This window comes from Panthera tigris, chromosome D1, assembly GCF_018350195.1.
Source record: "Panthera tigris isolate Pti1 chromosome D1, P.tigris_Pti1_mat1.1, whole genome shotgun sequence".
Taxonomy (NCBI): domain Eukaryota; kingdom Metazoa; phylum Chordata; class Mammalia; order Carnivora; family Felidae; genus Panthera; species Panthera tigris.
Window position 1 is genome coordinate 75,393,000 of NC_056669.1, and position 27,468 is coordinate 75,420,467.

Consider the following 27,468-nt stretch of genomic DNA (forward strand, 5'->3'; position numbering starts at 1 on the left):
ACAGTCTGAATTACACTGCAGATGAGCCGGGCATTTGGAGCAGCGCCTTCTGATATCAGTAATAAATGACTTGGTTCAGAACCAAGGACAGTTCCCAGGAAATTAAAGGCTATTCTATCACATAGGGAGCCTATAGTAGAATGAAGTTTAGCAAAGTGGAAAGTTGAGGGAAAAGTCAACAGTTAGCAATACATATATGAATCTTTTCATCTGCTAATATTTTAAGCTAAATGTATTTTTCTCATAGACATCATGTATTGGTTCTACATATATTCTAATGTTTGCATTGATTTTCCACACATAATTTTCATAATGGACAGTGGCTAAGAGCCAGTTGCCAACCAATTATCACTTTGAAATATTATAAATCATATATCTATTATAAATTCTAATCTTGTTTAATATGCTCTATGGGAAATTTTTCATTTCAAAACACTTGAGTCCTTGTAAATACTAAATCTTATTTTCAATTAGGTAAATCAATTTAAGAAGCAACATAGAATAGTTATACAGAACATACTCTGCAGTTAGACCAAGGTTCAAATTCTGGCTCATTCAGATGTTTCTGTAACTATTAACTTTTTTTTTTAAGTTACTCAACATTGTAAGCCTTATCAGTTAAATGGAAATAACAATAAAATGTGCTTTAGGGAAGAATTAAATAAGTTAATCCTTATAAAGATACTTAATACAATACTAATCACTAATAACTATCACTACTATTACTATTTGAGAAATTTAATTTGAAAGCAAAACAGCATTTTAAAATAACCAGTTTTATTTTGCACCAGAAAAATAGCAAAAAGCAGATAGTTTCATTTTAACAAATATAATGATGTATGATATTAGTAACTCTGATTCTTTTATTCATTCAGAAATTCCTTACTGAGTTACTTCTGTCTACCAGCCACATTTGTAGCCTTAGTAATATAACTTCAAACAATATAGATAGAGGCGCCTGGGTGGCTCAGTTGGTTAAGCGTCCGACTTCGGCTCAGGTCATGTTCTCACAGTTCATGGGTTCGAGCCCTGCATTGGGCTCTATGCTGACAGCTGGAGCCTGGAGCCTGCTTCAGATTCTGTGCCTCCTTCTCTCTCCCTGACCCGCTCACTCTCGATTTCTCTCTCTCAAAAATAAAACAGATATCTAGATAGATAGAAATATAGATAGATAGATAGATAGATAGATAGATAGATAGATAGATAGATAGATAGATAGAGTTCTTGCACCTCTTGGAGCTTACATTTTAATTTTAGTCAGAAGTTAAACACAAAAATACACAACATTTTAATTCATGAGTGCCACAATGAAATACCAAGTAGGGTAAAGAGATAGAGCTCAGAGGAGGAAAAAGATGATATTTTACGTGGAGATATCAGGAAAAACCTTTCTGAGGAGGTAATACTTGAGCAGAAATCTGACTACTAAGTGAAATGAATGGCCAGTAAAATGGCCAGTCTCCATTGAGTAGCATATTTAGGAGGTACGTTAAATATGAAGAAATGTATAATCTATTGTTGGTTCGAAGGAATACTTTTCTGTTAATTTACTAGTTCAGCTGTTCTTTAACTTAAGGTTTATAAGCTATTTAGACAGAATAGAAGCCTCATCATATACTTACATAAGCAATACCTTGATGCTGAAGTGAAAAACATATCAGAAATAGATTCAGAATACCATTTTTAATTGTATACCAATGAAGAGAGAAAAAGATAAAAATGGGAACAATGAAAGAAGAAAGACTTGGTTTAGCCTTCTGCTTCTAGCCATTTTAGCCCAGTTCTACCACATGGTAGCTGACTCCACATAGTGCCTTCTGCCAAACTAAAGAATCATGTGATACATCCTTTTATAGGTTTTATGTGTTAACCCTTTGCCAAACACTGTGCTAAATCCTTTACCTGTATCAACAAAAGTGTTTCATCATCTACTTTCAGAAATTCTCGGACCTAATAATGATGACTGTCTGAAAAAATGGGAAGGAAAAGCATGGCTTTTAAAAAAGGATATTTTTACTGCCAAGAATGATTGTCTTCTTTCTTTTGTTTGTTTGCGCTTGAGTTTAGCAACAGTAGGAATTGAATCTTAAAGCCAGTGTTTTATAAGGGGAGCTAAAATTTGAATGGTATTATTCATCTGATCATTTGACTTAAATCATTTAACCTGTCTAGTGCTGATTTCTATAATGTGAAAATTAGGTTATTTGAATAGTTAGAACTTTTGAAACTATCTCTTACTGTTTGATCAGAATTTTAAGCTTAGCTAAGGTAATCATTACAGGGTATGTGGAAAAATGCTTATTGATGTTTGTTATTTTATTTATTTATTTTTTTACTGTTTATTTATTTTTGAGAGAGAGAGACAGAGACAGAGCACAAGCAGGGGAGGGGGAGGGAGAGAGGGAGACAAAGAACCCAAAGCAGGCTCCAGGCTCTGAGCTGTCAGCACAGAGCCTGACACAGGGCTAAAACCCAGCCGAAGTCAAACAGTTAACCAACTGAGCCACCCAGGCACCCCATATTATTATTATTTTTTAATGTTTATTTATTTTGAGAGACAGAAGCAGGGGGAGGGGAAGCAGAGAGGGAATCCCAAGCAGGCTCTGTGCTGTCAGTGCAGAGTCCAACTCAGGCTCAATCTCATGAACTGTGAGATCATGACCTGAGCCGGAATCAAGAGTTGGATACTTAACTGACTAAGCCACCCGGGCGCCCCTAATGTTTGTTATTTTCAATAGAAGAAGACATATGGGAGAGTCATAAGTATAAATACCAAAGTTTGAAGTATTAAATAAAACTGTTTTGTTTTTGTTTTTGTTTTTGCCTAGGGGAAAAAAATCCCTGTGATTATCTTTGTGAGAAGAATCTTAAAGTAGGAATTCCATGGCACTAATTTGGTGAATGTGGCCAAATTATTTTTATTGGGTTTTAAAATTCTGTTTCTTAATTGTATAGAAATTTTGAGCGTTTTATTTTATTTTTTTTTTTTTGTATGTGCACAGATATGCATAGTCTAGCCTGGTCTGAGAAAAGAAATGATACAAGATCTCTGAAATGATTCATAGATCCCTGAAAAAGCAAAGACAGGAATTTCAGTTCTGACTCATGGATAGTAATATAGGACCATTGAATAAACATATGATTCTGAACAGACTGATAAGCCTTTATTCTCTAATTTATTAAACATAATTTTAGGGGCGCTGGGTGTCTCAGTCTGTTGTGTGTCCGACTCTTGGTTTTAGTTCAGGTCATGATCTCATAGTTTGTGAGGTCAAGCCACACGGGCTCTGCACTGACAGCACGGAACCTGCTTGGAATTCTCTGCCTCCCTCTCTTTCTGCCCCTCCCCTGCGCGCACACGCTCTCTCTGTCTGGCTCAAAAATAAATTTTAAAAAACCCATAATTTAAAAAAATTGATTAGCCTTTACAAATATATTCTTAAATAGCTCTTAATTTTTTAGCTAAATAAATAAGATTTATTTTTCCAACCTTTTACATGTATTAACATATTTAATCCCCACAGGAGCCAATATAAAGTAGAATACCATAGTTGTCACTTTACAGATGAAGAAACTGAGGCACAATGATGTTAATTTAACTTGTCCAAGGTCACATGGAGAAAAGAATTTCTCTGGGATTTAAATCCTGAGGTGTACCCTCTTTGCCACTACACTATTGGTATTGACTGCAGCACCAGTATAAAATATGCTGCAATTTAATCTCTGGTGGATGGCTAATAATAACTTTGTCATAAATGCAGTAAATAAGCATGTTGTTAGAAGGAGCTACTTTCAGTTACTGATGGAGAAGACTTTTGGTTTGTTTGTAGTACATGGAATTAAGACAGAGTTTGGACATAGGGAAGTAAAGTGCTTAGATTTTGCCAACCAGTTCGAGAGTAAATACTAGAAACAGTTTGACACACTGCCAAATCAATGACAAACTAATTTTTTTTGCCCCCTTCCAAAAAAGACTAGACTATAATGAATAATTTTTGCCAATATGTGAATTTATTTTATTTATTTTAATGTTTTAATATGCAATAATCTTACAAATACGGACAATTTTTCACCTAACCTATTAACATGTTTTACCAGCTGATCTTTTTCCCATGAGGTAAATAGAAGACTTCTTTTTTAATAATTCCTTGGCATAAATTATAATTTGCTTTAATCAACAGTTGAGTGCTTATTTATAAGCATTTGTGTGCATTGATCTGCATGAATTATGTTAGATTGATAAAGATTTCTTAGTTGACTTCCAAAAGTTCCCTGTTCTTTGAGTACACAGATGATATTAATAGGGAACTAACTTGTAACAGTCAGACGTATTACTGAAATACTCTAGCCAGAAGAACAGTTTTCACCAAGTCCTTAATTTTCCTAACGTTAACACATTAATAAAAGAGCTTTGTTGCTTAGTCTTTTTTTTGTAGGCAAGCATTTTCTTCTCAGTGAATTGGTGTGTTGCTGGGAGTGGGTAAACATCAATGTAGAGTTGCTGGTGTCAGTTTAATTAGGTTGTTTTAAGTGATTCAGGCTTGAGAGCTATATTTTCTATAGGTTTAAATGTGCTGTTTATTAATCTTTTGTGAAGATTATCCATCCCAGGTGTGCAGGTTTTTCTTGTTCTCGAGACCCCTTTAAAAAGTCTTTGCTCACGTGGTTAAAGAATATTGTATTTATCCTGTCAGTTATTTGTGCACAGAACAAATGAAGTAAGAGCAGTTTTGATTTAGAATGCTGTCATTAGGGCAGAATTCATGTTGTTTCACTCTAAGCAGTAATAAAGTGTTTTATGTGCTAAGCACTGTGCTGAGCCCTTGACTGTCCCTGCTGCCCCGGGGTAGTGGGGGGGGGGGGCGGTGGCCTCTAGAAGGAGAAGGACTGACTCAAGCTGACATCTGCCCTTCACTCATGATACCAGTAGTGGTAAATTTTCTTTTCACCTGTACTGAAATTGTCCTTTCATAGCAGAGGCATTACTGGTCTCTAAAATCTGGAGTACTCCAGAGCTGTAGTCCATGAACATAGAACAACACTAGTTGTGCAAGGTGTTGATAGGTGTAATATGTGAAAAAAAAAGAGGTTTGTAGTCAAAAAGTGGGTAACACATGGTTAAGGTATGTTCAACAAATTTCTTTAACAGTTTCCAGAACTATTGAAGCATCTGTGTTTCTTAAAGATTCCCTCCCTTCCTTTTTTTTTTTTTTTTTTTTTTTTTTAAACAAAAGAGAAAGTCACTGGACAGGAAGCTCTTTGGAAAATGGTGTTTTAGACTAGGATTTCTTAACCTTAGCCCTATCGACTTTTGGGGTTGGACAGTGTGTTGTGAGGTCTTCCTGTGCATGTTGTAGCCTGTTTGTCAGCATCTCTTGGCTTTACCTATTAGATGCCAGTAGCATCCTACCTTCCCCCGACCCCGCCAAGTTGTGACAATCAAAAATGGCACTAGACGTTGCCAGATGTCCTGCAGGGGGGGTGGGGGGGGGGAGACGGGGACAAAATTTAGTTGAGAATCACTGTCTAGATTATTAATATTGCAATACTCCAAGGGGAGTTAGAGGGTATTTTAACAATTTCTGTCTCAGACTTTCCTTTTAATGAGGAAGAAATAAATAGTCTAGAAAGTGGAAGCACAGAGAAAGAAGGTTCAGTACATTCAACCATAATAAACTTTCTGTGTCCACGTTATAATTACTTGGAGAATTTAATGCAAAAAGTAATTTCAAACTTTGCAGAAAAGTATATGGCAGAGACAAAAAAACATGCCTTTTATAAAAAGAGTAGCCCAGATATTTAAAATGTTCTACATATGAAGATATTGATTGTGCATTTCTAAAATCCTTTTTTGTTTTTCATGTTTTTTATGCAGGGCTATTTTCTTCTTTTTGAGTCTATGTTAGATTCTGTCCTTTATGCAAAGAACAAATACTTGGCAAAAGGAGGATCGGGTGAGTATAAAATTCTAGTTTTAATAATGTAATTTTAGTCTGGCAGAACCAAGTGAGCCTTTGGATTTCAGATAAACTATGCATGACGGAGAAAGTTCCCAATAGAAATGAAAGATGTTTCAATTAGCTGAAGCTTGAAGACAGTCGTTTACTGTTGATAGTAGAACATTATAGAAGATATGCAGGACTCTAAGTTAATGGTATTCTCAAGAATGCTTTTTCAAAAAATACTAAGGACTAGACTTAGAAGCTATTTGATAATTGAAATCAAAATCTAACAAACTCCTTTTGATTCTTAATCCTTATGACATTTAGTTGTTGTTTTTTTTCCAATAGAGTATTTCATACTAGGTTGGAAATTACACACTTTACTGGCAAATTTTCCATGACTTCACTAAATATATAAACCTGTCATCTCTGTGTTTTAATGAGAACATTTAAAAACCGACTGGTTTCTAAGTTTTTAAAGTGTAGCATATCCAAACAGTATTTTTATACTGTATATATTAGATTTTTTATCAGTATTTTTATTGGATCCCAATAAATTTGGAAAGCTTTCTTATATTAATTCTGTATACACAAAGTGAAATTGTGTTTTTATAAGCCTTCTGCTATGAACAGTTATATACAAACAGTCCCTTTCAGAGCAGGGATTATGTTTTGTTCATATTTGATTCTTCAACGAGCTCCACAGCTCCTGGAACGTAGATGGAGCATCATGTAAGTTTATTGAATCAAATCATTAAAACTGAATTGAATAGCATCTGTCTCCCTTTATTCACCTCTCCCTGCACCTTCACTTTCTCCAAAGTGTCAATATCATCAAATGGTTTCCACAGTCAGAGTACAGTTGATAAAATTGTTATATAAAAGTAGATGAAAATGAGACATTTTGAACTAGTGACATAAAGCACTTAATCATACTTATGCCTCCTGCCCATCCATATTCTATGAAATCACTTTGGCGATTATGATACAGTAAAAATCAGTGAGACCAAAACATAAAGCACAGAAAATTCTCCAGCACAATAGAATTCTTTTATAATAGCTTTTAAATGGATTGCCTTTCTTTTTCAAAATGCTCTCATTTATTTTATCACTATATTTTCTGCAAGCATTTCAAGATGTGTTCCTGATCTCTGCCATGAATCTGGCTAGAATTTTTAGATATACTTTACCCTACAAAAATTAGCTATATCTGATATATTCTATAATTTCAGTGGCTTTTTTAAAAATGACTGTTATACCTAATGACTGAAACTAATATTATCTGCCATTTGTGGATTGTCTACCAGCTGCCAAATACTATACTTTTTTTTATATTATTACACATGTAATCCTCACAACAGCCAAAGGTGTCCTAGAGGATACATACTAAGTGGCCAAGCCTTGACTTTTTTTTTTTTAAATCGCGATCTGTCAATTCCAATATTCATGTTCTTTTCAGCATCCCTTTTTATTTCCCTGTTAAAATGCACTTTATTAAATCTGATTCTCGTTTTGATGTTCTAGGGAAGATTCAGTTTCCATACCTCCCTGAATGGTATTCATTGATCTTGCTGAAGGACTGACAGCAATTTAATACATTTAAATTGACTTCTTGGTGAAATTCATTAAGAACTTACAGCATGAATATAATGAGGTTATAGTTGAGGAAACAATAGCAGAGTATTTCCCACCATCAGGAATGAAGTGAAGGCTCCTAACTCTAGTTCTTTTTGTATTTTTATATAGCTAATATTAACATTGAGGTAATCTGGAGGCATATTGAAGACAGATCAGCATTCAACTGCCTAGGCAGTGCTAGTGAATGTTGCTTGTTAACAGAATTAAGAGAAAAGAAGGAAAAGTCAGAAATGAGTAACATGAGGTAGCCTATTTAGCGTGTTTTGTGTTTGAGTGTGCCTTCCTGAATATCACCAGTCCTGTATTGTGCTTGTTCTTCTGTTGCAAGGAAAGTTTTCTTTACGTTTTTCTGAAGGAAAGATTTACTAAGCAATTAGTAGTGCAAAGACTTTGGAAAGAGTTATTGAATTATGAGAGAGGGAAAATATTAAAATTTCATATAAGCATAAAGGAACCACGGTTTATTTTTACATGACTTTAGGTTCAGTGTATGTCTCACTATATATATAATGGTATGGAGTAGAAAACACAGTCAGCCAGTAGTGAGTATTTATTCTCCCTGTTATTGCCATTGACAAGCAAATTCTGTAGTACTTTGGAGGTATTCATTTACTGCTATTGCTATTAATAAAAATAGTTTTATAAAGTTAATGAAAATGGGTTTACTAAAGACTACTTCTGTTTTTAGCTAAGATTTGGTAAGCACGAGTTGTATGTCAGAAATTGTAGTGTTTTACATTCAACCAACTTATAGATGAAGAGGAAAACTTAAAAAGATGATTTATTATCAGAGGGAAGGAAGATACAGTAAATAGGTAATGGGTATTAAGGAGGACATTTGTGATGAGCACCAGGTGTTTTATATAAGTGGTGAATCACCAAATTCTATACCTGAAACTAATATTGCATTGTATGTTAACTAGCTAGAATTTAAATAAAAACTTGGGTGGGGGGAGAAAATGATTTGCTGTGACCAATGCATATTTTTACAATTAGAATTAAGACAAAAACAAATGTGTGTTTTAGGATAACTACAAAGAATGTAAATATTTTATACTCTAACAATGTCAAATGCTGCATCTTACAAAAATTGGAAAGAGAATGCAGAAGGCAGGTGGGAGGAAGTGTATATACTTGAGTTGCTTTATCTTTGATAGGAATTCATTGAATCTCATTTAAAGCTGACAAATCAAGTAATAGAATTATAAGCACATTTAGCACTACAAAGTTAATGTTAAAATAATACTATTGATTAAAATTTACCATTGAGGTTTGTGACCATAGATTCTGTCTATATCTTGATTGTGGTGGTGACTGTATTTATCAAATCACGTAGAACTATACACCAAAAAGGCCAAAAAAGAGTGAGTTTTATTACTGCATGTGAATTATACCTTAATAAAAGTGATGTTTAAAAAGAAAAAAGTGAAGTGGCATTTCCCACCTTCAGGTCAAATGAATTATGACATGTTTTGATTGCTAACTTTTCAAAAAAAACGTATTAAAGCTGTGTACTAACTCTGTGCCCACCTCTGTATTTGCTGTTAGTATTATCAATACATCTCTCTTTTAATTAAAAAAAATTATAATGGAAAACAAGGAAGGGGAGGAATAAAGAAATATACTAATTTTATGATTACTCATGATAGGAGATTAAATAGTGTTGAAAATAGACAACAAAATGTATTTTATAATGTAATTACAAAGTTAGCTAGTACTAAAACAAAAACACAGAAGTTCTTAAATAGAAGAACTAATACTTAGGAAGAAGTCAAAAAGACCATGTAGTCAACTACTTAAAAACAAAACAAAACAAAACAAAAACTAAAGATACAGAAAAGATAACATAAAATGGTGGAGTATGAACAACAACAACAAAAAATGTCCTATTAATAAATGTAAATTAGGGTTAAACTGACCTATTCAAAGAAAAAAAACTTCAGATTGGATCACCAAAAAAAAAAAAAAAAACAAACCTAATTCTGTATGCTTTATAGAGTCACACTTAAAACAAGATCATTTGGAAAAGTTAAAAGGATGAAAAAAGATACTCAGTGAGCAAATCCCTCCAAAATGAAAGTAGCAGTCACGGTATTGATACCAGACAACAGGAACTGGAACAAAATATTATCTAATCAATCATATGAATAAAGCTTAGAGCTAAGGCATAAAATCATGCCCATATTCATAGATACTAAAAAGGTTTTTGACAAAATACAATTTACGTTCTTGTCTTTTCTATGAGAAAATAAGAATAGTTGGACCCTAGCTTACATGATAAAGTAGATTGTTTCAACTGAAAGCCTGCATCATGTTTAATGGGGAGATACTAAAAACATTTGCCCTATAGTCAAAACAAGATTTGGATGGCCACTATTATACCATTTACTTAATATTATACCATTACTTAGTATTTTATCAGAGGTACTAGTCGGTGCTATTAGAAAAGAGAAAGAACATAGAAGATAAATAAAAAGGGAGATAAAACTAATATTATTTGTAGATTCTGTGATTCAAAGTAGGCACCTCAAGTGAATCAACTGAAAAATGATAACAATAAAAATTTAGTACATTATTGAGTTACAAAATAACATAATTAGAAATAAGCAAAATTTATATGCAAACAGCATTACTACTAAAGGACAGAAAGAAGATAAATAAGTGGAAAGATAGACCATATTCTTGGAAGGAGAGAACAAGAGAACAAGTGCCATAAAGATATCAGTTTTCCCAAAATTAATTTAAAATGTGTAATCCAAAAACATTGACATTTGTTGAAGACAGATAATAAGTACATGAGAGTTAATTATGCTTTTTCAATTTTGTCTGTATTCGATATTTTTTATAGGATAAATTTTATAAAATGGTAATTCCAACATACAGGTTTTTTTTTTCTTTTTTAATTAGGCTTTTTAAACTTTTTAATGGCAAGAAAACTGAGATAGAAGGGTACCAGACTAGCAGACTAGTGCTACCAAATATAAAACATATTACAAAGCCTCAATAATTAAAACAGTGTTTATTTCATTTTTTTTTAATGTTTATTTATTTTTGAGACAGAGACAGAGCATGAATGGGGGAGGGGCAGAGAGAGAGGGAGACACAGAATCGGAAGCAGGCTCCAGGCTCTGAGCCATCAGCCCAGAGCCCGACGCGGGGCTCGAACTCACGAACCGTGAGATCATGACCTGAGCTGAAGTCGGACATTCAACTGACTGAGCCACCCAGGCGCCCCTTATTTCATTCTTGAATGGACAGATAAGTTGAACAGAATTGAGAATCCTGGTATAAATCCAGCAATATATGGCATCTCATATAATTAAGGAAATAGTTTACTGTAGTAAATTATGTTGAGAGAGTTGGGTAGCCCTCTGTGTTAAAAAAAAAAAAAAAAGAAAAAATGAAAAAGTAATGTTTAATCCACACAATTAATTATAAAGTAATAAATCTACACAAAAAGTCACACACTGTAAATATTAAATGAGTCAAGGTTAAGTGCAAAAAAGAAAGGATAAAAATACTAGGAGACATAGGCATATTATTTCTTTATAAACTTGGGGAGAGAGGCTTTCTAAATAAGAACTTCATTCAGATGCGTGTATTGAAAGAGAAATTGATAAATTTGGCTATATCTAAATAAATAAATTTCTAAGTGGCAGCATATGCCATATGGAAAGTTACAAAAGAAGGTACAAACTGAAAAAATTGGTCTGACCACAGACTGGATAGAAAGTTGGGCAGGGACACATGGGTGGCTCATTTGGTTAAGCATCCAACTTTGGCTCAGGTCATGATCTTGTGGTTCGTGGGTTCAAGAAGCTCAGAGCCTGGAGCCTGCTTTGGATTCTGTTTCTTCCTCTCTCTGCCCCTCTCCCGCTCATGCTCTGTCTCTGTCTCTGTCTCTCAAAACATGAATAAACATTAAAAAAAAAAAAGTTGGGCAAAGAATTGAATGGCAGCTCCCAGAAAAGGAAATACAGTTGACTCCTTTAAACATGTGCTCAGTCTCTTGTCATATTAAGAAAAATATCCAATATAAGAAATCTTTGTCTTTTTGCATAGAATATTCCTGTGTTTTTCTTGAAGTTACAACTTTTCACGTTTAGGTCTATGATTCATTTCAAAATAATCTTTCTGTATGGTACACAGTAAGGATGGATGTTAATATTTTCTAGTCATTTCTTTGTTGAAATGACTATCCTTTCCCATAAGTTGCTTAGCATCTTTGTAGAAAATTAATTGGCCATATATATGTGGGTATGTTTTTGTATTCTGTTCATTTAATCTGTAAGTCTCTCTTTCCACCAATTAGCATGCTATCTTAATTACTGTAATTTGTTTTGGCAATGTGGTAGTGTGTGTGTGTGTGTGTGTGTGTGTGTGTGTGTGTGTGTTTAAAAAATTTTATTTTATTTTTAATATATATTTTTAAAGTTTTTATTTATTTTGAGAGAGAGACAGAGACAGAGAGAGCGAGCTGGGGAAGGGCAGAGAGAGAGGGAGAGAGAGAATCCCAGGAAGGCTCCATGCTGTCAGCACAGAGCCTAACACAGGGCTCAAGCTCACAAACCATGAGTGAGATCATGACCTGAACTGAAACTAAGTGTCGGACGCTTAACCAACTGCACCACCCAGGCTCCCCTAAAACTAAATTTTAGAATCTTATCAATTTGAATCTGTCAGTCTGTCAATTTTAAAGAGATTGCTAGCATTGTGGTAGGATTGGCTTAAATGAATAGATCAACTTGAGAATAATCAGCATCTTAACAGTGTTGAATCTTTGAAACCATAAACACAATATACCTTTTGTTTCTTCTAAGTCTTTAATTTCTCTTGGCAATATTTTCTAATTTGCAATATAGAGATCTTGCACATCTTCTGTTAAGTTTATTCTTAGGTATTTAAAATTTTTTGTCATTCTTACAAGTGGAAATTTTTAAAATTTCATTTTTCAGTTGGCTACCGCAAGTATAAAAATACAATTGACTTTCGTTTATTAACCTTGTATCCTATGACCTTGCTAAGTTTACATGATAGTTCTAGTAGTTGTTTAATAAATTCCTTAAGTTTTTCTATGTGACCATTCACGTTGTTTGCAAGTAGAGACAGTTTTTTACTTCTACCATTCCATACTTTCTACCTTAAATTTGGGGGGCAGGGTGGGGTGCCATAACTCTTTGAATAAAATAGGAAACAAGTTTATTGAGATACAAATAAATAAATAATCTGAAAGTTTGATTAAGATTGGAATATTTACCTATTTTCAAAGAACCTCCCCACACAGTATTTACTAATTACAAAAAGCGTAAATTTCAGCCCAGAAGCCTACCAGTCTCCACCTTCACCATTAATCAGGGTTGACATTCTCAGGAATGGGTCAGACTAAAATTGTGGTCTGATAGGAGCACATAGAAATAATTCATTTATTTGAAACTTCCTCAAAACTGGTAATAGTTTTGTAAAATCATAATTGTTGCATAGAAATGTTAGGGGCTCATCAAAGGAGATATCTTCTTCCATATTACTAGAAAAAATGTTTTCATTTCCTTTTATTACAAGCAAAATGAAAGATTTTTCCCCCTCACAGGACTAAATTCACATTTCTTATGGGGTTCTTCAGAATATACATCTTTGAGTTGTAATTATCAACATTAGGGAGTTGAGGATTGCATCCAGTACGATGCGCAATTACTAAGGCAGCCAGTTCCAAACTCACTGTTTTCTCTTCTTGACAGACCATCACCGTCACTGGGGTCTTTTTGTTAAAAATATGGATGTTCAGGCCCCACATCCAGATGCTTCTGAACCAAAAAGTAGGAGGAAAGTCTTGTTTTAAAAATTTATTTAAAATATACATTTTCCTTTCTATCAATCAAAGGTATTGTTGGAAGAAATAGAAATCTACCCTGGCTATTCAACAGAGAAGGAAGGACTTTATTAAAAGGCTAGGTAGGGTAGGTTACTAAGTTTTTATGAGAACTAGAAAACCAGGCTGGAAGGTTATGCAGCCAGGAGTAATGTCCAAAATTATGTTACAGGACTGGTTTAGAAGTGATACCACTCCCCTGATACTGGGCACTAGCTGACATATTACATTGCTGATCTTACCAACAGAAGGCATTGCTGCCTCTGAAAAGTAGCCAGAACTTTAGGTGCTTATCATTAGTGGACGTAGGTCATGTGTGCATGCCTAACCTGCAAGGGAGAGAGGGAAAGCAAGCTTCTGTCGTTTTCAGCTTCTGTAGGGTAAAGCTGGCCCTGCCTTGTAACATAGAGAATTTCACAAATAGTTTACAAGGGGGCAGCAAAATAGAGTGGCAGATACATAAATATATATTGGTCCACAATAGATCTGTCTTGAAGGTTTTGCATTGGAATTTGCATTGGAAACCTAACCTATGCTAATAAGAAATTAAGAAATTGCTTCTGTTACAAAGTCCAGATTTGCTGCTTTATCTTCCTTATATTTCCTTCTGTATGTGGAAAGCTGAACTGTACAGCTTATTCACTGTTCCCTCATTTCTACTTGTTTGCTTTCCTTTTTAGTGTTTCTTTTTGCCCCATGATCTCCTTCCTTAACTCAGCTCGAATAAGTAAAGCTGAATGTTTCCGTTTTCTTCACTTTGCCCTGAAATTTTATTAATCTCCAATCTTTCTCAACTCCTTTCTCCTTCCTCTTTCTCTTCCAACTAGTACCCATTTACCTAAGGAAAATAGGGTTCCTCTTTCCCTTTCTTCCATTTGAAAAGCATAAAATGTAGCATCATGCATAATGGAAAGCATATAGATCTTGCAGTCAGACCATAAATTGACCCACCTTTGTCAGATGACTTGTTATCTAGTTAGCTGATTAAGACCAGTAATTTGGGCAAATTACTTTACCCCTTGGAACTTTACTTTTCTTATCTGTAAAATGAAGATTATGATCTAGCTTTAAAGAATCAGACAAAAGTCTAAATGAGATGCTTCTAATGAAGTAGTTGCTCAATAAAGGTGAATTCTCCTGAGTTACATCTGGTAAACTGTAGATTTATAGTAAAATGAGCTATAGCTAGTAAAATGAAGTTAGTGTTAGGTTTATACCTTATAAAAGTTTCAAAATGAATTTGGGCGTCATACTATTCAGACTTGATTTTCACATAGCTTATCTCAGCATAATCAGCCACTGACCATGGTTCATAGTGTTTGGAGGTTTCCTTTAGTATTTCCATAATACACTACTTCCTCCTCTTCAGATCTGTGTTTTTCACATTAGTTACTTTTCTTTTGTCCAGTGATACTACAGTAGTACCGTTTTCTACTTTTTTCAGTACATAATTTTTCAATGCATATTGCAGCTACATTTTAGCCTAGCTAAGCTAGGATGTAGATATCCATATTATATAAATTAGAAATTTATTTCTAAGCTTACTCAACTCCAGGATATTTGCTCATTTAGTAACTTAGTAGTATACGTCCCTTGATGGATATCAATCATTTTGTCATTGACCATTAGTTTACTAAAATCTTTCTCCATGTTGTTGATGTATATTGTGAAAAGAATAGTTTATTTTTGACTTATTATCCTTCTAAACCTTTTTACTCTCTGGTTTTAATATATATGCAGTGATGCCAGTGCTTACTAGGAATTGTTTCTTTACGCATCTCAGTCTTATCCTTTAGTGTCCCAAAGTTTTTGAGGCATTTCTAAGGGATAAAGGATTCCCATCTTTATCTGTTCACCATGTGAGCTGTTCTAGTGACAAATGAATTCTGGGCAGTGAATCGAGAAGGACACAGATGTCAAAGCCATGAATTTATAAATGGTCTGGTAAGAGGGTGCTTTGTCCAATCAGCACTTTGTTAATTTCACCTACAAGAAGGAGTAATTATTCAATTATGCTTCTATCTGACAAAAATCAAATGACAAATGGGTCAGGATGTGAAGGTAAAGGGTTAGTCAGGATTCTGGCAGGTGGCCCAAAATTTTAGACAGCTGTGAGGAGGTGGATATGGAACTAGATTGACCTATAACATTGATTACAGGTCCTTTATGAATATTCATAGCTCTTACTAACAAAGATTAAAAATAATTTCATTTCCAAATGCTAACAAATACAAAAAACATTTTTTCTGTACCTTTGTGAAATATAATTAGCTTGAAAAATATACCTCAATACTAGAAAAAGTAAAATCATATTTCTCTTTACTTCTTCTTAGTACCAAAATATTTTTTTAAACATTTGCAAGTTTATTGGGGTAAATTCTAGTTTTTCCTTATGAAAAAGTTATCCTTACTTCTGAGTAGTATTGCTAGTATATCCTATTGCTTGATACAGAGCCTGAGGACAGCAAACTTTTCTACAAAAGGCCAGATAATATATTTTCAGCTTTGTAAGCCATACAGTCACTGTCTCAACTACTCAACTTTGCTACTAGAACACAGTGTAGCCATAGACCATAGGGCAATAAATGAGGGTGGCACTATTCCATTAAACTGTTTACAAAAACAGCCAAGGGGTTGAATTTGACCCATGAGCCACAATTTGCCAGCCTTGATATAGAGACTTATGATATTTTAAATTTTTTCACTAAGATTTTAATAATATCTGAAATAGAAGAACTCTGTGGGCTGTAGTAAGTAATTTGAATGTCTGTGCACTGCACGACTCCAAAGGCTATTCAGTTTCCCATAGACTATAGTGTGAATGGCACTCCCTGAAGGTTTACAATATGGTGGCCCTGATAATGACCTCCCTCATCCATTTCTCCCACGTCTATATCAGTGGTATCCATATCTGGCCTGCTGCCTGTTTTTGTAGATAAAGTTTTATTGGAACATAGCCAAGCTCGTTTATTTACATATTATCTGGGGCTGCTTTCACAGTATAGCAGCAGAGGTGAATAGTTTCAACAAAGACCATATGGCCCACAGAACCTGAAATAGTTACTTTATAGAAAATGTTTGCTGATCCCTGATCTGTGCCCTTATTATATTCCTCTTTAAGTATAAAATTACAGGGCAAAATGTGGGAAACTTGTATGATTGTCGTATTAAGTCCACCAAAGGATATCTAAAGAAGTTGCCAAATATCTAAAGTTGCTGTAAAATTTGAACTCTTCATTGTTTCTCATATAAGGACCTGGTTTGAGAAAGTAAACATACTTCCACGTAGCTGATAGTCTTACTGGTTCAGCATATTCAACAAAAAGTCACATTCTTTGAAGAATTTGTATTATCAGGAATTTAAACCCAGTCAAGAGGCTCACCATGTCTGTGAAGGAGGAGAGTAGAAGTAACTCACCTTACACAGCAGTCAGCTCGAGCCCAGTCAGCTGTCACATCTAACTCCCATGCCCCCTTGCGGATGACTTGAGAAACTTCGCAGTGACATAGCACCAAGTATTTTGTCTGGATGTCTCACGTCAGGCTTGAAAGGAGCAGTTGCTTTGATGCCAACAGATCTTATCATGGGCTTTATTTGGAAGATAATTTAATGCTGCTGTCATTGAATAATAAATTCCTAAGTCTGTGGATAGAAACAAAATTTAGGGGAAGGGAAGGGTTATTTCTCTGCTGTTCAAATCCGAAGGCTGGTTAATAATCATGAAATTATTTTTGTGCATTTCTTTGCTACATACGTACTTGCTTTCAGTTTATTGATATAAGAAAATGTGATTTATATTTTAATTCATGAATCCCCTGAATCTTACTTGAAGGACAAAGTTAACTTTGTTATTTACTTATCAGAGAAAAAATCAAATCAATATTATTTTTTAAATTTGGTGTTATACAGACTTTTTAACTCTTGGAAGAGAGTTTCTTCCTGAATTACTCTCTTCCCTCCCCTCTCTTAACACTTACTCTCTTGGTTTTCTTCCTACTTCAGTGGCCCCAGCTTCTCAGCTGTTTATTACCAGTCTCCTTTTCTTCTATACGTACCTTAAATTCTGGTATGTATCATGTACTCTCGCTAGATGACCTCATGAGCTCGCATAACTTACACTTCGCTTTATATGATGATGGTCCCAAATTTATATCTTGAACCCAGATCATCTCTTGAATTTCAGGCCCATCTATTCAATTGCTTATTGGATACTTTTACCCATTTGTCCCATAGCGTTGGACTTTCATATTCCTCTTGAATCTGACCTTATTTATTCACTAATTTAATGGTTACTACTACAATCTGCCTAGCTGCTAAAACTAAAAACCTGTGAGCTCTTCCTCCTAAATATCCCTTGAATATGCAATTGATCCCTTGAACAATGTTGGAGTGAGGGGCATTAACTGCCCCACCCCCTGTGTAGTCAAAAATCTGTGTAACTTTTGACTCCCCCAGAACTTAACTATTCATAGCCTACTGTTGATGGAAGCCTTGCCAATAATATAGTCGATTAACATGTGTTTTGTGTGATATGTGTATTATATACTGTATTCTTACAATAAAATAAGGTAGAGAAAAGAAAATGTTATTAATAAAATCATAAGAAAGAGAAAACACATTTACACTACAATACTGTATTTATCAAAAAAAAACCATGTGGAAGTGGATCCGCGCAGTTCAAACCCTTGTTGTTCAAGGGTCAGCTGTATGTATCTACCCCTTTCCATTCCCACAGTTGTCACTCTTACTTCAGATCGCCTGGGCTATTACAACTATCTCTTATTCTGTCTCTGTCTTAATCTTGCACCTCCATTCATTCCCCACATTATATTCCATCTGGCTTTTCCAAAACCAACATCTGCTCAAGTTGCTACCCTATGTAAAATTTTTCACAGGCTTGTCATTATTCTTAGGATAAAATCCATTTTACTAACATGGTTTATCCAGCCATGTTTTCTTTGCTCCCTTGTTATCTTTGTAGCCTTATATCTCTTTCTCTTAAACTAGAGCATATATTAATTGTGACCCTATATGCACACTGCCTGCTGTACCTAGAACACTGCTTCCCACCCCCACTCCTAACTTATGTGGTTTTCAGTTCTTATTTTACATAATATCCCTGCACCCCTGCGATAGCCAAATATGAATTAACTATTTTTGCTGTGAGCTTCCCCAGTACCTTATACTTCCCCTTTCTTAGTATTTATTACATCATGAATAATTGTCCATTTATTTATCAAAATTGTCTAAATATAAGTTTCTTGATAGTAGGGACATGGACATGGATCCACAGTCTATAAATTAGAATAACTTATCTGGCACATTCTTGATGCTCATAAATATTTCCTTTTTTAATAAATAAGAGAGGTTAATATAAACTGGTCTTCTGTACAACTGTCAAATTCCATCATAATGTTTTTTACATGCCCCATATATTTTTAAATGATGTCTCTGTATGTTTCAGAGTAATGTATAAAGATTTAGTATCTTTTTAAAGTAGGCATATTGTAAGTTTAATGTTAATAAATTTGTTCTTTTCATGTTTATTTAATTCTGCTATCTTGTTTTAATTATTGTAATAGGAACCTTATTTTAATTTTGCCATTACCATAACAGAATTTTTTTTTTAGAGATTACAAGATGGAACTTGGTTCTTTTCCCTGATCTACACCTATGTTAATACCCCACCGCTAGTTATCAATTGCTAATAATTCATACTGATGATTTTGGTGTTTATACTTAGCCTTTTAAAGTATATCTTGCCATAAAGGGAGATAATGGTAAATTGTTGGGTATTTTATCTGTTACAGTGTACCCTGATATTTGCACTATTAGCCTCGTGGCAGTAAGTGATATGAATAAACATGCTGACAGAATTGCTTTCTGGGATAATGTTTATGGCTTCAACATGTCCTGTATGAAGAAAGCAGTTATTCCAGAAGCTGTCGTGGAAGTTTTAGATCCAATGACTATTATTTCCGATGCTTGTAGTATTAAGGTAGGTGTTTTTACCAATTTTATTTTAACAGACTTGCCGTTTTTATTAGTTTCCATTTATGAGTTCAGTATTCGAAATTAATATATTGATATTATGTTTGGACCTTAAAAACTATGATTATTCTTCCTATATTAATCAGTCTAATGTACCTTGAGGTTATAATATTTACCAGTTGATTATATCAGCCTTTGGGATCACTTCTGTTTGTATTGAAATTCCTTATACTGAGGGGCTTACAGACAAAAAGTCATTTCTGCTTCATTACCACCTCCCTGGCCTTATTCTGGTTTCTCATTTACAGCCAGATTATTCATTCATATCATATATTCTATACAGTTTAACTTCCCACATTCACGTTTCTTCCACTTTTTCAGATTAAGTAATAACAGTGAATTTGCCTATGAAACTAAAGTCCAACTGTCTTCAGATTTCTCGGTTAATTCCTTTTCTGTTTTAAAATCTTATTATTCACAGTGTCAGTCTCTAGTTTTATTGTGAATTTTGCTGTGTCAAATTTACATGGGTTAAACAGTAAATTTTCAGTGAAAAGTCATATTGCTTCAATTAGATATAAATGAATATAGTTCAGTTTTAGGTTCAGAACATTGTCTGCTTTTCATAGTCACACTGTTACTTTCATAGCATCAATAATTGTTCTCTGCATAAAATGGATATTCAGTAAATATTTGTTAATTTTCTTAATAGGTAAAATATTTAAAGTTGGCATAGAGTAATAACCATGTAAAGTTTCTCAACAAGAGCAAGCTGATTAAAATTGCTTTCAGCTTTTAAGAAAAAAAACTATAGCCTGGCTAATGATTATAGGATTGTTCAATGCTGTGGTACGCTGATAGTAAGAGATTTATTTGGATTTTTTGGTTCAGGGTAGGAGTGTACAGTTATAGCCAACTCAGCCTCAAGGCTAAGCAGCAAAAAGGAGAGTTGTTAGGGGGAGGGGCTAATTTTTGTCTCCAGTGATCTCTCTGTTTAATGCCAAAGACTACTATGAATAAATAGTTGAAATACAAGTCTTTAGACTGAAAACAAAGGTGTTTAAAAGGTACACATACCCTTTCTCTTTGTTTTTTAAACATCAATCATTTATTTGTTTAGGTAAATATATTTTGTTCCCTGTTCCACAGTCCTCTACAAGTAACAGGCAACCAAACTGTAACTTCTTTTAAATTTTCTGAAGCTCTCTTAAAGAGGGTAATGCCTCAAGTATATAGTCCTGTGCATGGTGTATGCTGTGTCATAATCTGCTCATGGCAAGTCAGGCCTCCACAGCATCCCTTCTGGTTTCCCTGCCCTGGCTTGTCTCCGTCCGCTCCCCATAGTCAAGTGAAGAAGGGCTTGAACTAGGGCAGAACAGGAACATGAGGTTCTTTGGCCATTTTTTTCCTGAGTGGAACCTTCATAATTGGTTTGGCTCGTTGGTTATAACTGTTACCGTTTTTCCTAATATCTAACAAACTTCAAATCCAATTACAAAATAGAATTCTAAAACACCTTATCCTTTTCATTACCATATGTTTTCAAGTTGGCATTTCCTATGAAAATGTTGACTCTTATCATGCATAATTTATAGCAAATGTGTACCACTGGTTGTATACAAAATGATTTTAGTTGGAGCACAGGGAAAAATTTGTATTTGAAAGTATTTGAATGTATCTTAGAAAAACTATCAGAGCCATGATTTGATATATAGTATTCTTACAAGAAGTCTAACTAAAAATACTAATTTGGTTTAAATAAAAATTAACTAAATGATAGTGCTAGTAGCCCTTAAATTTGCAAACAATCCCAGAAGTGAGGTGTGAATGATTAAACCTTGCAAAACATCTGTTTACAGTAATTCTTTTTGCATAAAAAAGAAGTAATATTTACCTGTTTGTTTTTGGTTTTGTTTTCACGATTTTAGTAAATTCTTCCCTCTACTCTTTTTTAACGGGTAGCAAATAGATTGCCATACAACCTCTGTCTCAGCTTTGGAGTTTTCTTCGGATTTTACCCTGAAAATTACAAAGACATCCATGTGCACGGTAAGCTATTTCATTCTACTCTCACAAATTTCACTAGCAGTACAGTTGATTGTCAGGCTAATGAATTAATTACCAGACTTGTGATAAATGGAAAAGACTATTGCCTTTGACAGTCTATCTTTGCCTTTGTTAGGCTATTGAACAGATCTGTTTTGATAGGTCAGTAGACTTCAAAAAAGTTAGTTTAGTTCAGAGGAGAAAGTCATGTTTGCATAATGATTTTTTTATAGACTCTTCTTTATTGCCTCTCATGTAACTAATTGAGAACACGCATCTTTATCTTCATAGACAGAAGTTCATGTCATACAACTCTTAATAACTCTTTTAACACTCCATGTAGATGGAAGTAAAATACGTTTATTTGGTATAATATTTTATATTCCTGTGTGAGACATAATAAACTGATGATTTATCTTTCCTTAAAGAAGCATCATGGTGTAACAGAACAAGTATGGGCATTAGAAAAGTTAGACAAATATGGATGCACATTTGGTTCTGCCACTCACTAGTTTGTTACTTTATTTAAATTACCTAAGTAATCTATACCTCAGACTAATCAACTGCTTTAAGAAAGATGGTAATAATTTCTATCTTAAAAACTAATTAAACAGATTAATGAGTTAATCTATGTAGAAGCACCTAAAAAGTAACCAGAAGGGTTATTAAAATATATAAATATTTTTCTTAAATAATTTGTAAATGTATGTTAATACTAAGATAACAGTATTTGTTTTTTCCAGGAGACTCAGAATATTAATAAAATGTGGGCCTTTACTTTAAAAAGTATGAATTGGGGGCGCCTGGGTGGCTCAGTCGGTTAAGCGTCCGACTTCAGCTCAGGTCATGGTCTCGCGGTCCGCGAGTTCGAGCCCCGCGTCGGGCTCTGGGCTGATGGCTCAGAGCCTGGAGCTTGCTTCCAATTCTGTGTCTCCCTCTCTCTCTGCCCCTCCCCCGTTCATGCTGTGTCTCTCTCTGTCTCAAAAATAAATAAATGTTAAAAAAAAAAAAGTATGAATTCACATAGGCGATATTGATATATTATTTAAAAAATTATATAGGTTTTGAAATATTAATCATACCTATACAAAATTAAAATTTTGGGGGCTCCTGTGGGGCTTAGTCAGTTAAGCATCCAACTTCAGCTCAGATCATGACCTCACGGCTCGTGAGTTCGAGCCCCACATTGGGCTCTCTGCTGTCAGTGCAGAGCCTGCTTTGGATCCTCTGTCTCCCTCTTTGTCTGCCACTCCCCCACTCGTTCTCTGTCTGTCAAAACAAAAATTCACTGAAAACTGTATAGTTAGGAACTGTGTGAAACAGATTATAGTTATGTTAACTTTGACTCTTAAACCTGATTTTTTGAACCATTGACACATAAAATATTTTACGGCTTTTTAAAAATTGTCTCAGTTTATTTTGATCCAATAATTATTTTACATCCAAATGAGTTTAACAGTGTGCTTTGATGTTTTGAGGAATTCTTTTTGTTAAAGTTGGTTTTACAATTTTAAAAGGTAAATATCTAGATTACAGATTTATGATTTGGGGCAATCATTATATTCATTTAACTGATAAAAACAAAATTTCATTCTTCTCATTCATTTCTCTCAGATTTTCTAATTGTCCGTTTTAGTAACTAAAATGATTTGGTCAATTGAAATTATAGGCTAAGGGCTTTAACTCTTAGATTTACCCTGTGTTTTGATGTTAGTGATCCGTGAGAGTTAAAAAAAAGAAAAAAAAAGACCTCTAGATTAATGACATTTGATCTATCTGTAAAGGAATTCGTAGATAGAAAATGCCATATTACCAATATTATTAAATAATATTATTTCAAATCTACTTTCAGTGTCCTTTGCATGAATCAAAGTAGAGCAAATGTAAAACTGTAGTGAAGACCTCAAAAGCTGTTTTCAGTTGTGCATATTTTTTAACATTAGGTAGACAGATGAGTTTATTGAGTTTTTTAAAATGTTCTCTATTTTTGGGGTTATTGGTCAGGGTTCTTAGTTTCAGACAACAAAGTCCAAATCACTCGTTAAAGCAGAAGGGGATTTACTAAAGAGTTAAATAACATCGTTCTCAGACACATTGGAAGAGGTAAAGGAATAGACTGTATTTTGAACTTCTAGAAAATACTCTTTTTTTATGTTTGTTTATTTTGAGAGACAGAGAGAGAGAGCGTGTGCACATGCACAAGCAGGGCAAGAGAGGGAGATCTTGCAAATCCTAGGTAGGCTCCAGAGCAGGGCTCGTTACAGGGGCTTGAACTCCTGAACCACTGTAAGATCATGACCTGAGCCAAAACCAAGAGCCAGATGCTTAACCGACTGAGCCACCCAGGTGCCTCAGTAGAAAATACTCTGAAACCACATCTGAGAATTAGCCTGCTACAAAGCTGCCCTCGCCACTTCAGGCCCTGTAAGCCCTAGTGCCCCTGGCCCACTCAGTAAGTGGTAGCCACCACTGTCAATCCCAGGTGAATAAAACTCTTCACTATCATCCTTGTTCCTGTGCCCCCGGCCCAACTCATGCTGTCCAGTTCCTCCTTACAGATCTTCAGTCAACATATCTGTTTGGCTACACATAGGTCATGTTGTACCCTAGCAATTAAAAAGCCTTAGAAAGTAGTTTTAGCTGCAGTAGTGTTAATGCTACAGAAAGAGTTTCACAATGCATATATAGAATTATTTTCTATTCCTATTATTTGCCATAGAGTACAAGAAACTTTATGTTGGAAGAACTTGTATGTATCTGTTAATTATCTTTGTTTTATTCTGTATATTTAAAAGAGTAAAATAGAAATAAAACATGAAAAAAAGCTGGTAAAGTCTGTTTAACACAAAGATTGTAATCAAAACTTTTGTATTAAGGAATATATCAAATAAGTATTTGCTGCATTTGTTCCTGTACAGTGTTCCATAAGAAAAATGAATAAAAAATAAACTGTTCTCTTATATCTGTAAAGAACCTTTTAGATTTATATTTTTATTTCCAACTTGCCTGAATGATTTTAATGTAAAAGTCTGGAAATGAGAAAGTGGCAGAAGATTGGAGTGGACTTGTATATGTCTGGTCACTGCTGAAAACATAGTTTGTAATTCACCTTGAGAGGAATGTATAGTTTCAAATGATATGTATTAGATGCATGCCAGGTACCAAACATATAAATTCTAGTACTTACTCAGTGTTAACCCTGCTGAGATTATTCTGTCAAATAATTAGTCAATATAAACTGTCTAGGTGATAATGTCTAAGTCCTTGAACACTCGCATGTCAGGCAATGTGCTAATCACTTTAAAAACATTATTTCATTTGGTCTTCCTAATAACCATTTGAGGTGGGTACTAATATTCCTATTTTATGGATGGAGAAAAATAAATCACTATGTTTTGCTTTTGAAATATCTTGACCCCAGAAGACCACCTTGGTGGGATTGTACAAACTATTAACATAAAGAAACTTAGGAATGAGATATTCCAGATGTGGAAGCATTCCAGGTAGCATGTTGCATTTGAAACAGATCTGTAAAATCTGAACCGTGTTGCATATAAAACAGATATGAAAAATGTGATTCTCGGCCTGTAGTCTAGCAGTTCTTGGAAGGGAGAGAGAAGGAGAGTGTGATCAAAATGCACTCTTCCTCAGAGATAGGGCTGACAGATTTATATGATAAAATAAGTCACATATCCCATCGTCCTCTTTGCTGCAGAGAAAAAGTAGATCTTCGGAAATTTTTTCTTCACTCTTTCAGAATAAATGTATCGTTATTTGGTCAAGCATCTACATTTCTTGGGAACTTTCCTGCCTTCCCAGCATGCTTATCCTAACACGAGCCTGGCACGAGTAAGGTTTTGTGGCCTGTGGTGCCTTTATTACGTTTTCATTATTTGTAGAGTCCCAACTATCCATCCATATCTACTCCAACTATCTTCTGTTCTTTGAGGTGGTGCCAGCTCCTTATACTCTTTTGCTACCAACCATCTGGAGCTATTATGCAAGCTTAGTCTCTAAGGCTACTTTTGAATAGATAGATTATTCGCCTGGTTACTTGGGAATAATCCATAACAAAGGTATTAAAAAGGATGCGTGCCTAATTGGAACTTTGTTTCTCCTTTATATTATAAGAAGAGTTAGTGAAAATACTAAAGAAAAGCGATGCCTGGCAAAAAAGATGGAAAGAGTTACTTTGGGGAGGGAAGAGGTGTGGCTTTTTTAGATAGAATGAAGAAAAATTTATCTGGTTTTATACTGCTAAGTACAAACCTTCAAATGTAATACATACTTCTTTTCTTGGGCTTAAAACTTGAATGCATAGCTAGAAAGTAAGATGGATGATCTCTCCGAGTAGTTAAGCCCATTTTAAATAAATGCATAACCATGTATTTCTAATGAGATTCCAAAATTGTAGCCTAATTAAAATATTAGAGGAAATTGGATTTTTCAAACTAACAAGATGCTAAGAACACCCCCTTTGCATTTAATTTCAAAAGCATGTGTGCTGTAGACTGATAGTGTTTTTAGATGGCTTTCTCAAGTTTCTTAGAACCCTTAATAGAAAACATCTTTTCTTTGTGGTCTTCACCACCAACACACACAGGCACATACACATACCACAGAAGAAATTTGATAGCAGTTTTAATGTAGTGTTTTGCATTAAGAAACCGGTTTCTGTGTTTTGGGGGGAATTTAACATGATACGATATTCATATGTCAATGTCTTGGGTCTTGGTTACAGGATAATTTTCCACTGAATGCTAGTAGCACATACATAGCAATTTTCTGAGCATTTTTTATGTATCATGATATTATTGACAGTTTAGGTCACATTGCCTTTGCTTTTATGATGGGATATAAACTTTAGTTAGCAACTGACTTTCTATCATAGCAGCATGCCTAACCTTGTAGTAAATAAACAATAAGGCCCGTAATTTTATGGAAAGTGTGTAAGTGTTCAAAAGCAAATGGTTTAAGGCCATACAATTTAGAACTAATATGGTTTATGTTGTGAGTTCTAGTTTATTTTTAATGTCATTTTTGTAATTGTGTAATATTCTCTCCCTCGTATCCCAGCAGCATTTATACTGGCATCTGTCTTTATAAGCTCCTTAAAGTTACAGCCAAGCATCCTTTTTCATAACCCTAGTTATACATTAAATGACTTTTCATCCTGCCTTTTGTATACAAATGAGTTGTTTACTTTAAAAATGAAAAATTTAGGATGATTTTTTCAGGTTACGTACTCACATAAATCTTTGACATGTAAAGATTGATATGTTGCTATTGATATTTGATACAGTTGATATGTTTCCTTCACATACTTATAATCATTCTTTTAAGGTCCATTTGCTACTTCCCTGAGCCAACTGTGATTCTACTTCTGTGGCTTTTTTTTTCTTTTGATTATGGGTCACATTTTGCTGTTTCTTCTTATATTTCATAATTTTATATTTTGTGGTAGCCACTATAGGAAAGGACAATACAGACTAAGATAGGTAATATTTTCTTCTAGAAGGTCTTCCACTTACCTCTGTCTGGCAGCTAGGATTGTTGGGTGGGGCTGATCCTTTCATCTAATCTGGAATTGAGCTTGGTTAGGGCTGGGTATCACTGCAGTTAATTTCCAAAGTCTTGGGCACAGGATCAGGCCCCCTTCCTCTCACGAACTTCCTGGGAAGGCCATCGAAATACAGCTGAGTTTAGGGAGGAAGACAAAGTCAGGATATTTATAAGGTTTGAGAAATCTGATTTGCAGTGGATCTCTCAATGCAGAGCAAGGGGTTTACCAGGGAGAGGAAAGGTCCTGACATGGATTTGGCATGGCTCATGGCCTTGCTAAGAATTGGTAGACCCAGTGAGAGGTGAGTTTCAAAGTGAATCTTGAAGAATAAAGTCTAGTTGAGCCTCCTCTTCCTAAGAAGAGGGTATTTGCTCTCAGGATTAGTTGAAAGGTCTGTTGTTCATATAAACAGGTTTTCTTG

General features: G+C 34.5%; 1 protein-coding gene across 2 annotated transcripts in view; it reads left to right on the top strand.

The window, feature by feature from the left end:
* The window catches only part of PRMT3 (protein arginine methyltransferase 3), a 137,927-nt gene that overhangs the window by 69,320 nt on the left and 41,139 nt on the right, over nucleotides 1-27,468 (top strand). For both annotated transcript variants that reach the window (XM_042957741.1, XM_042957742.1), the window contains exons 11-13: nucleotides 5,876-5,954; nucleotides 19,258-19,445; nucleotides 21,401-21,487. In XM_042957741.1, coding sequence (XP_042813675.1) covers nucleotides 5,876-5,954; nucleotides 19,258-19,445; nucleotides 21,401-21,487 — 354 coding nt within the window. The remainder of the gene's footprint in view (nucleotides 1-5,875; nucleotides 5,955-19,257; nucleotides 19,446-21,400; nucleotides 21,488-27,468) is intronic.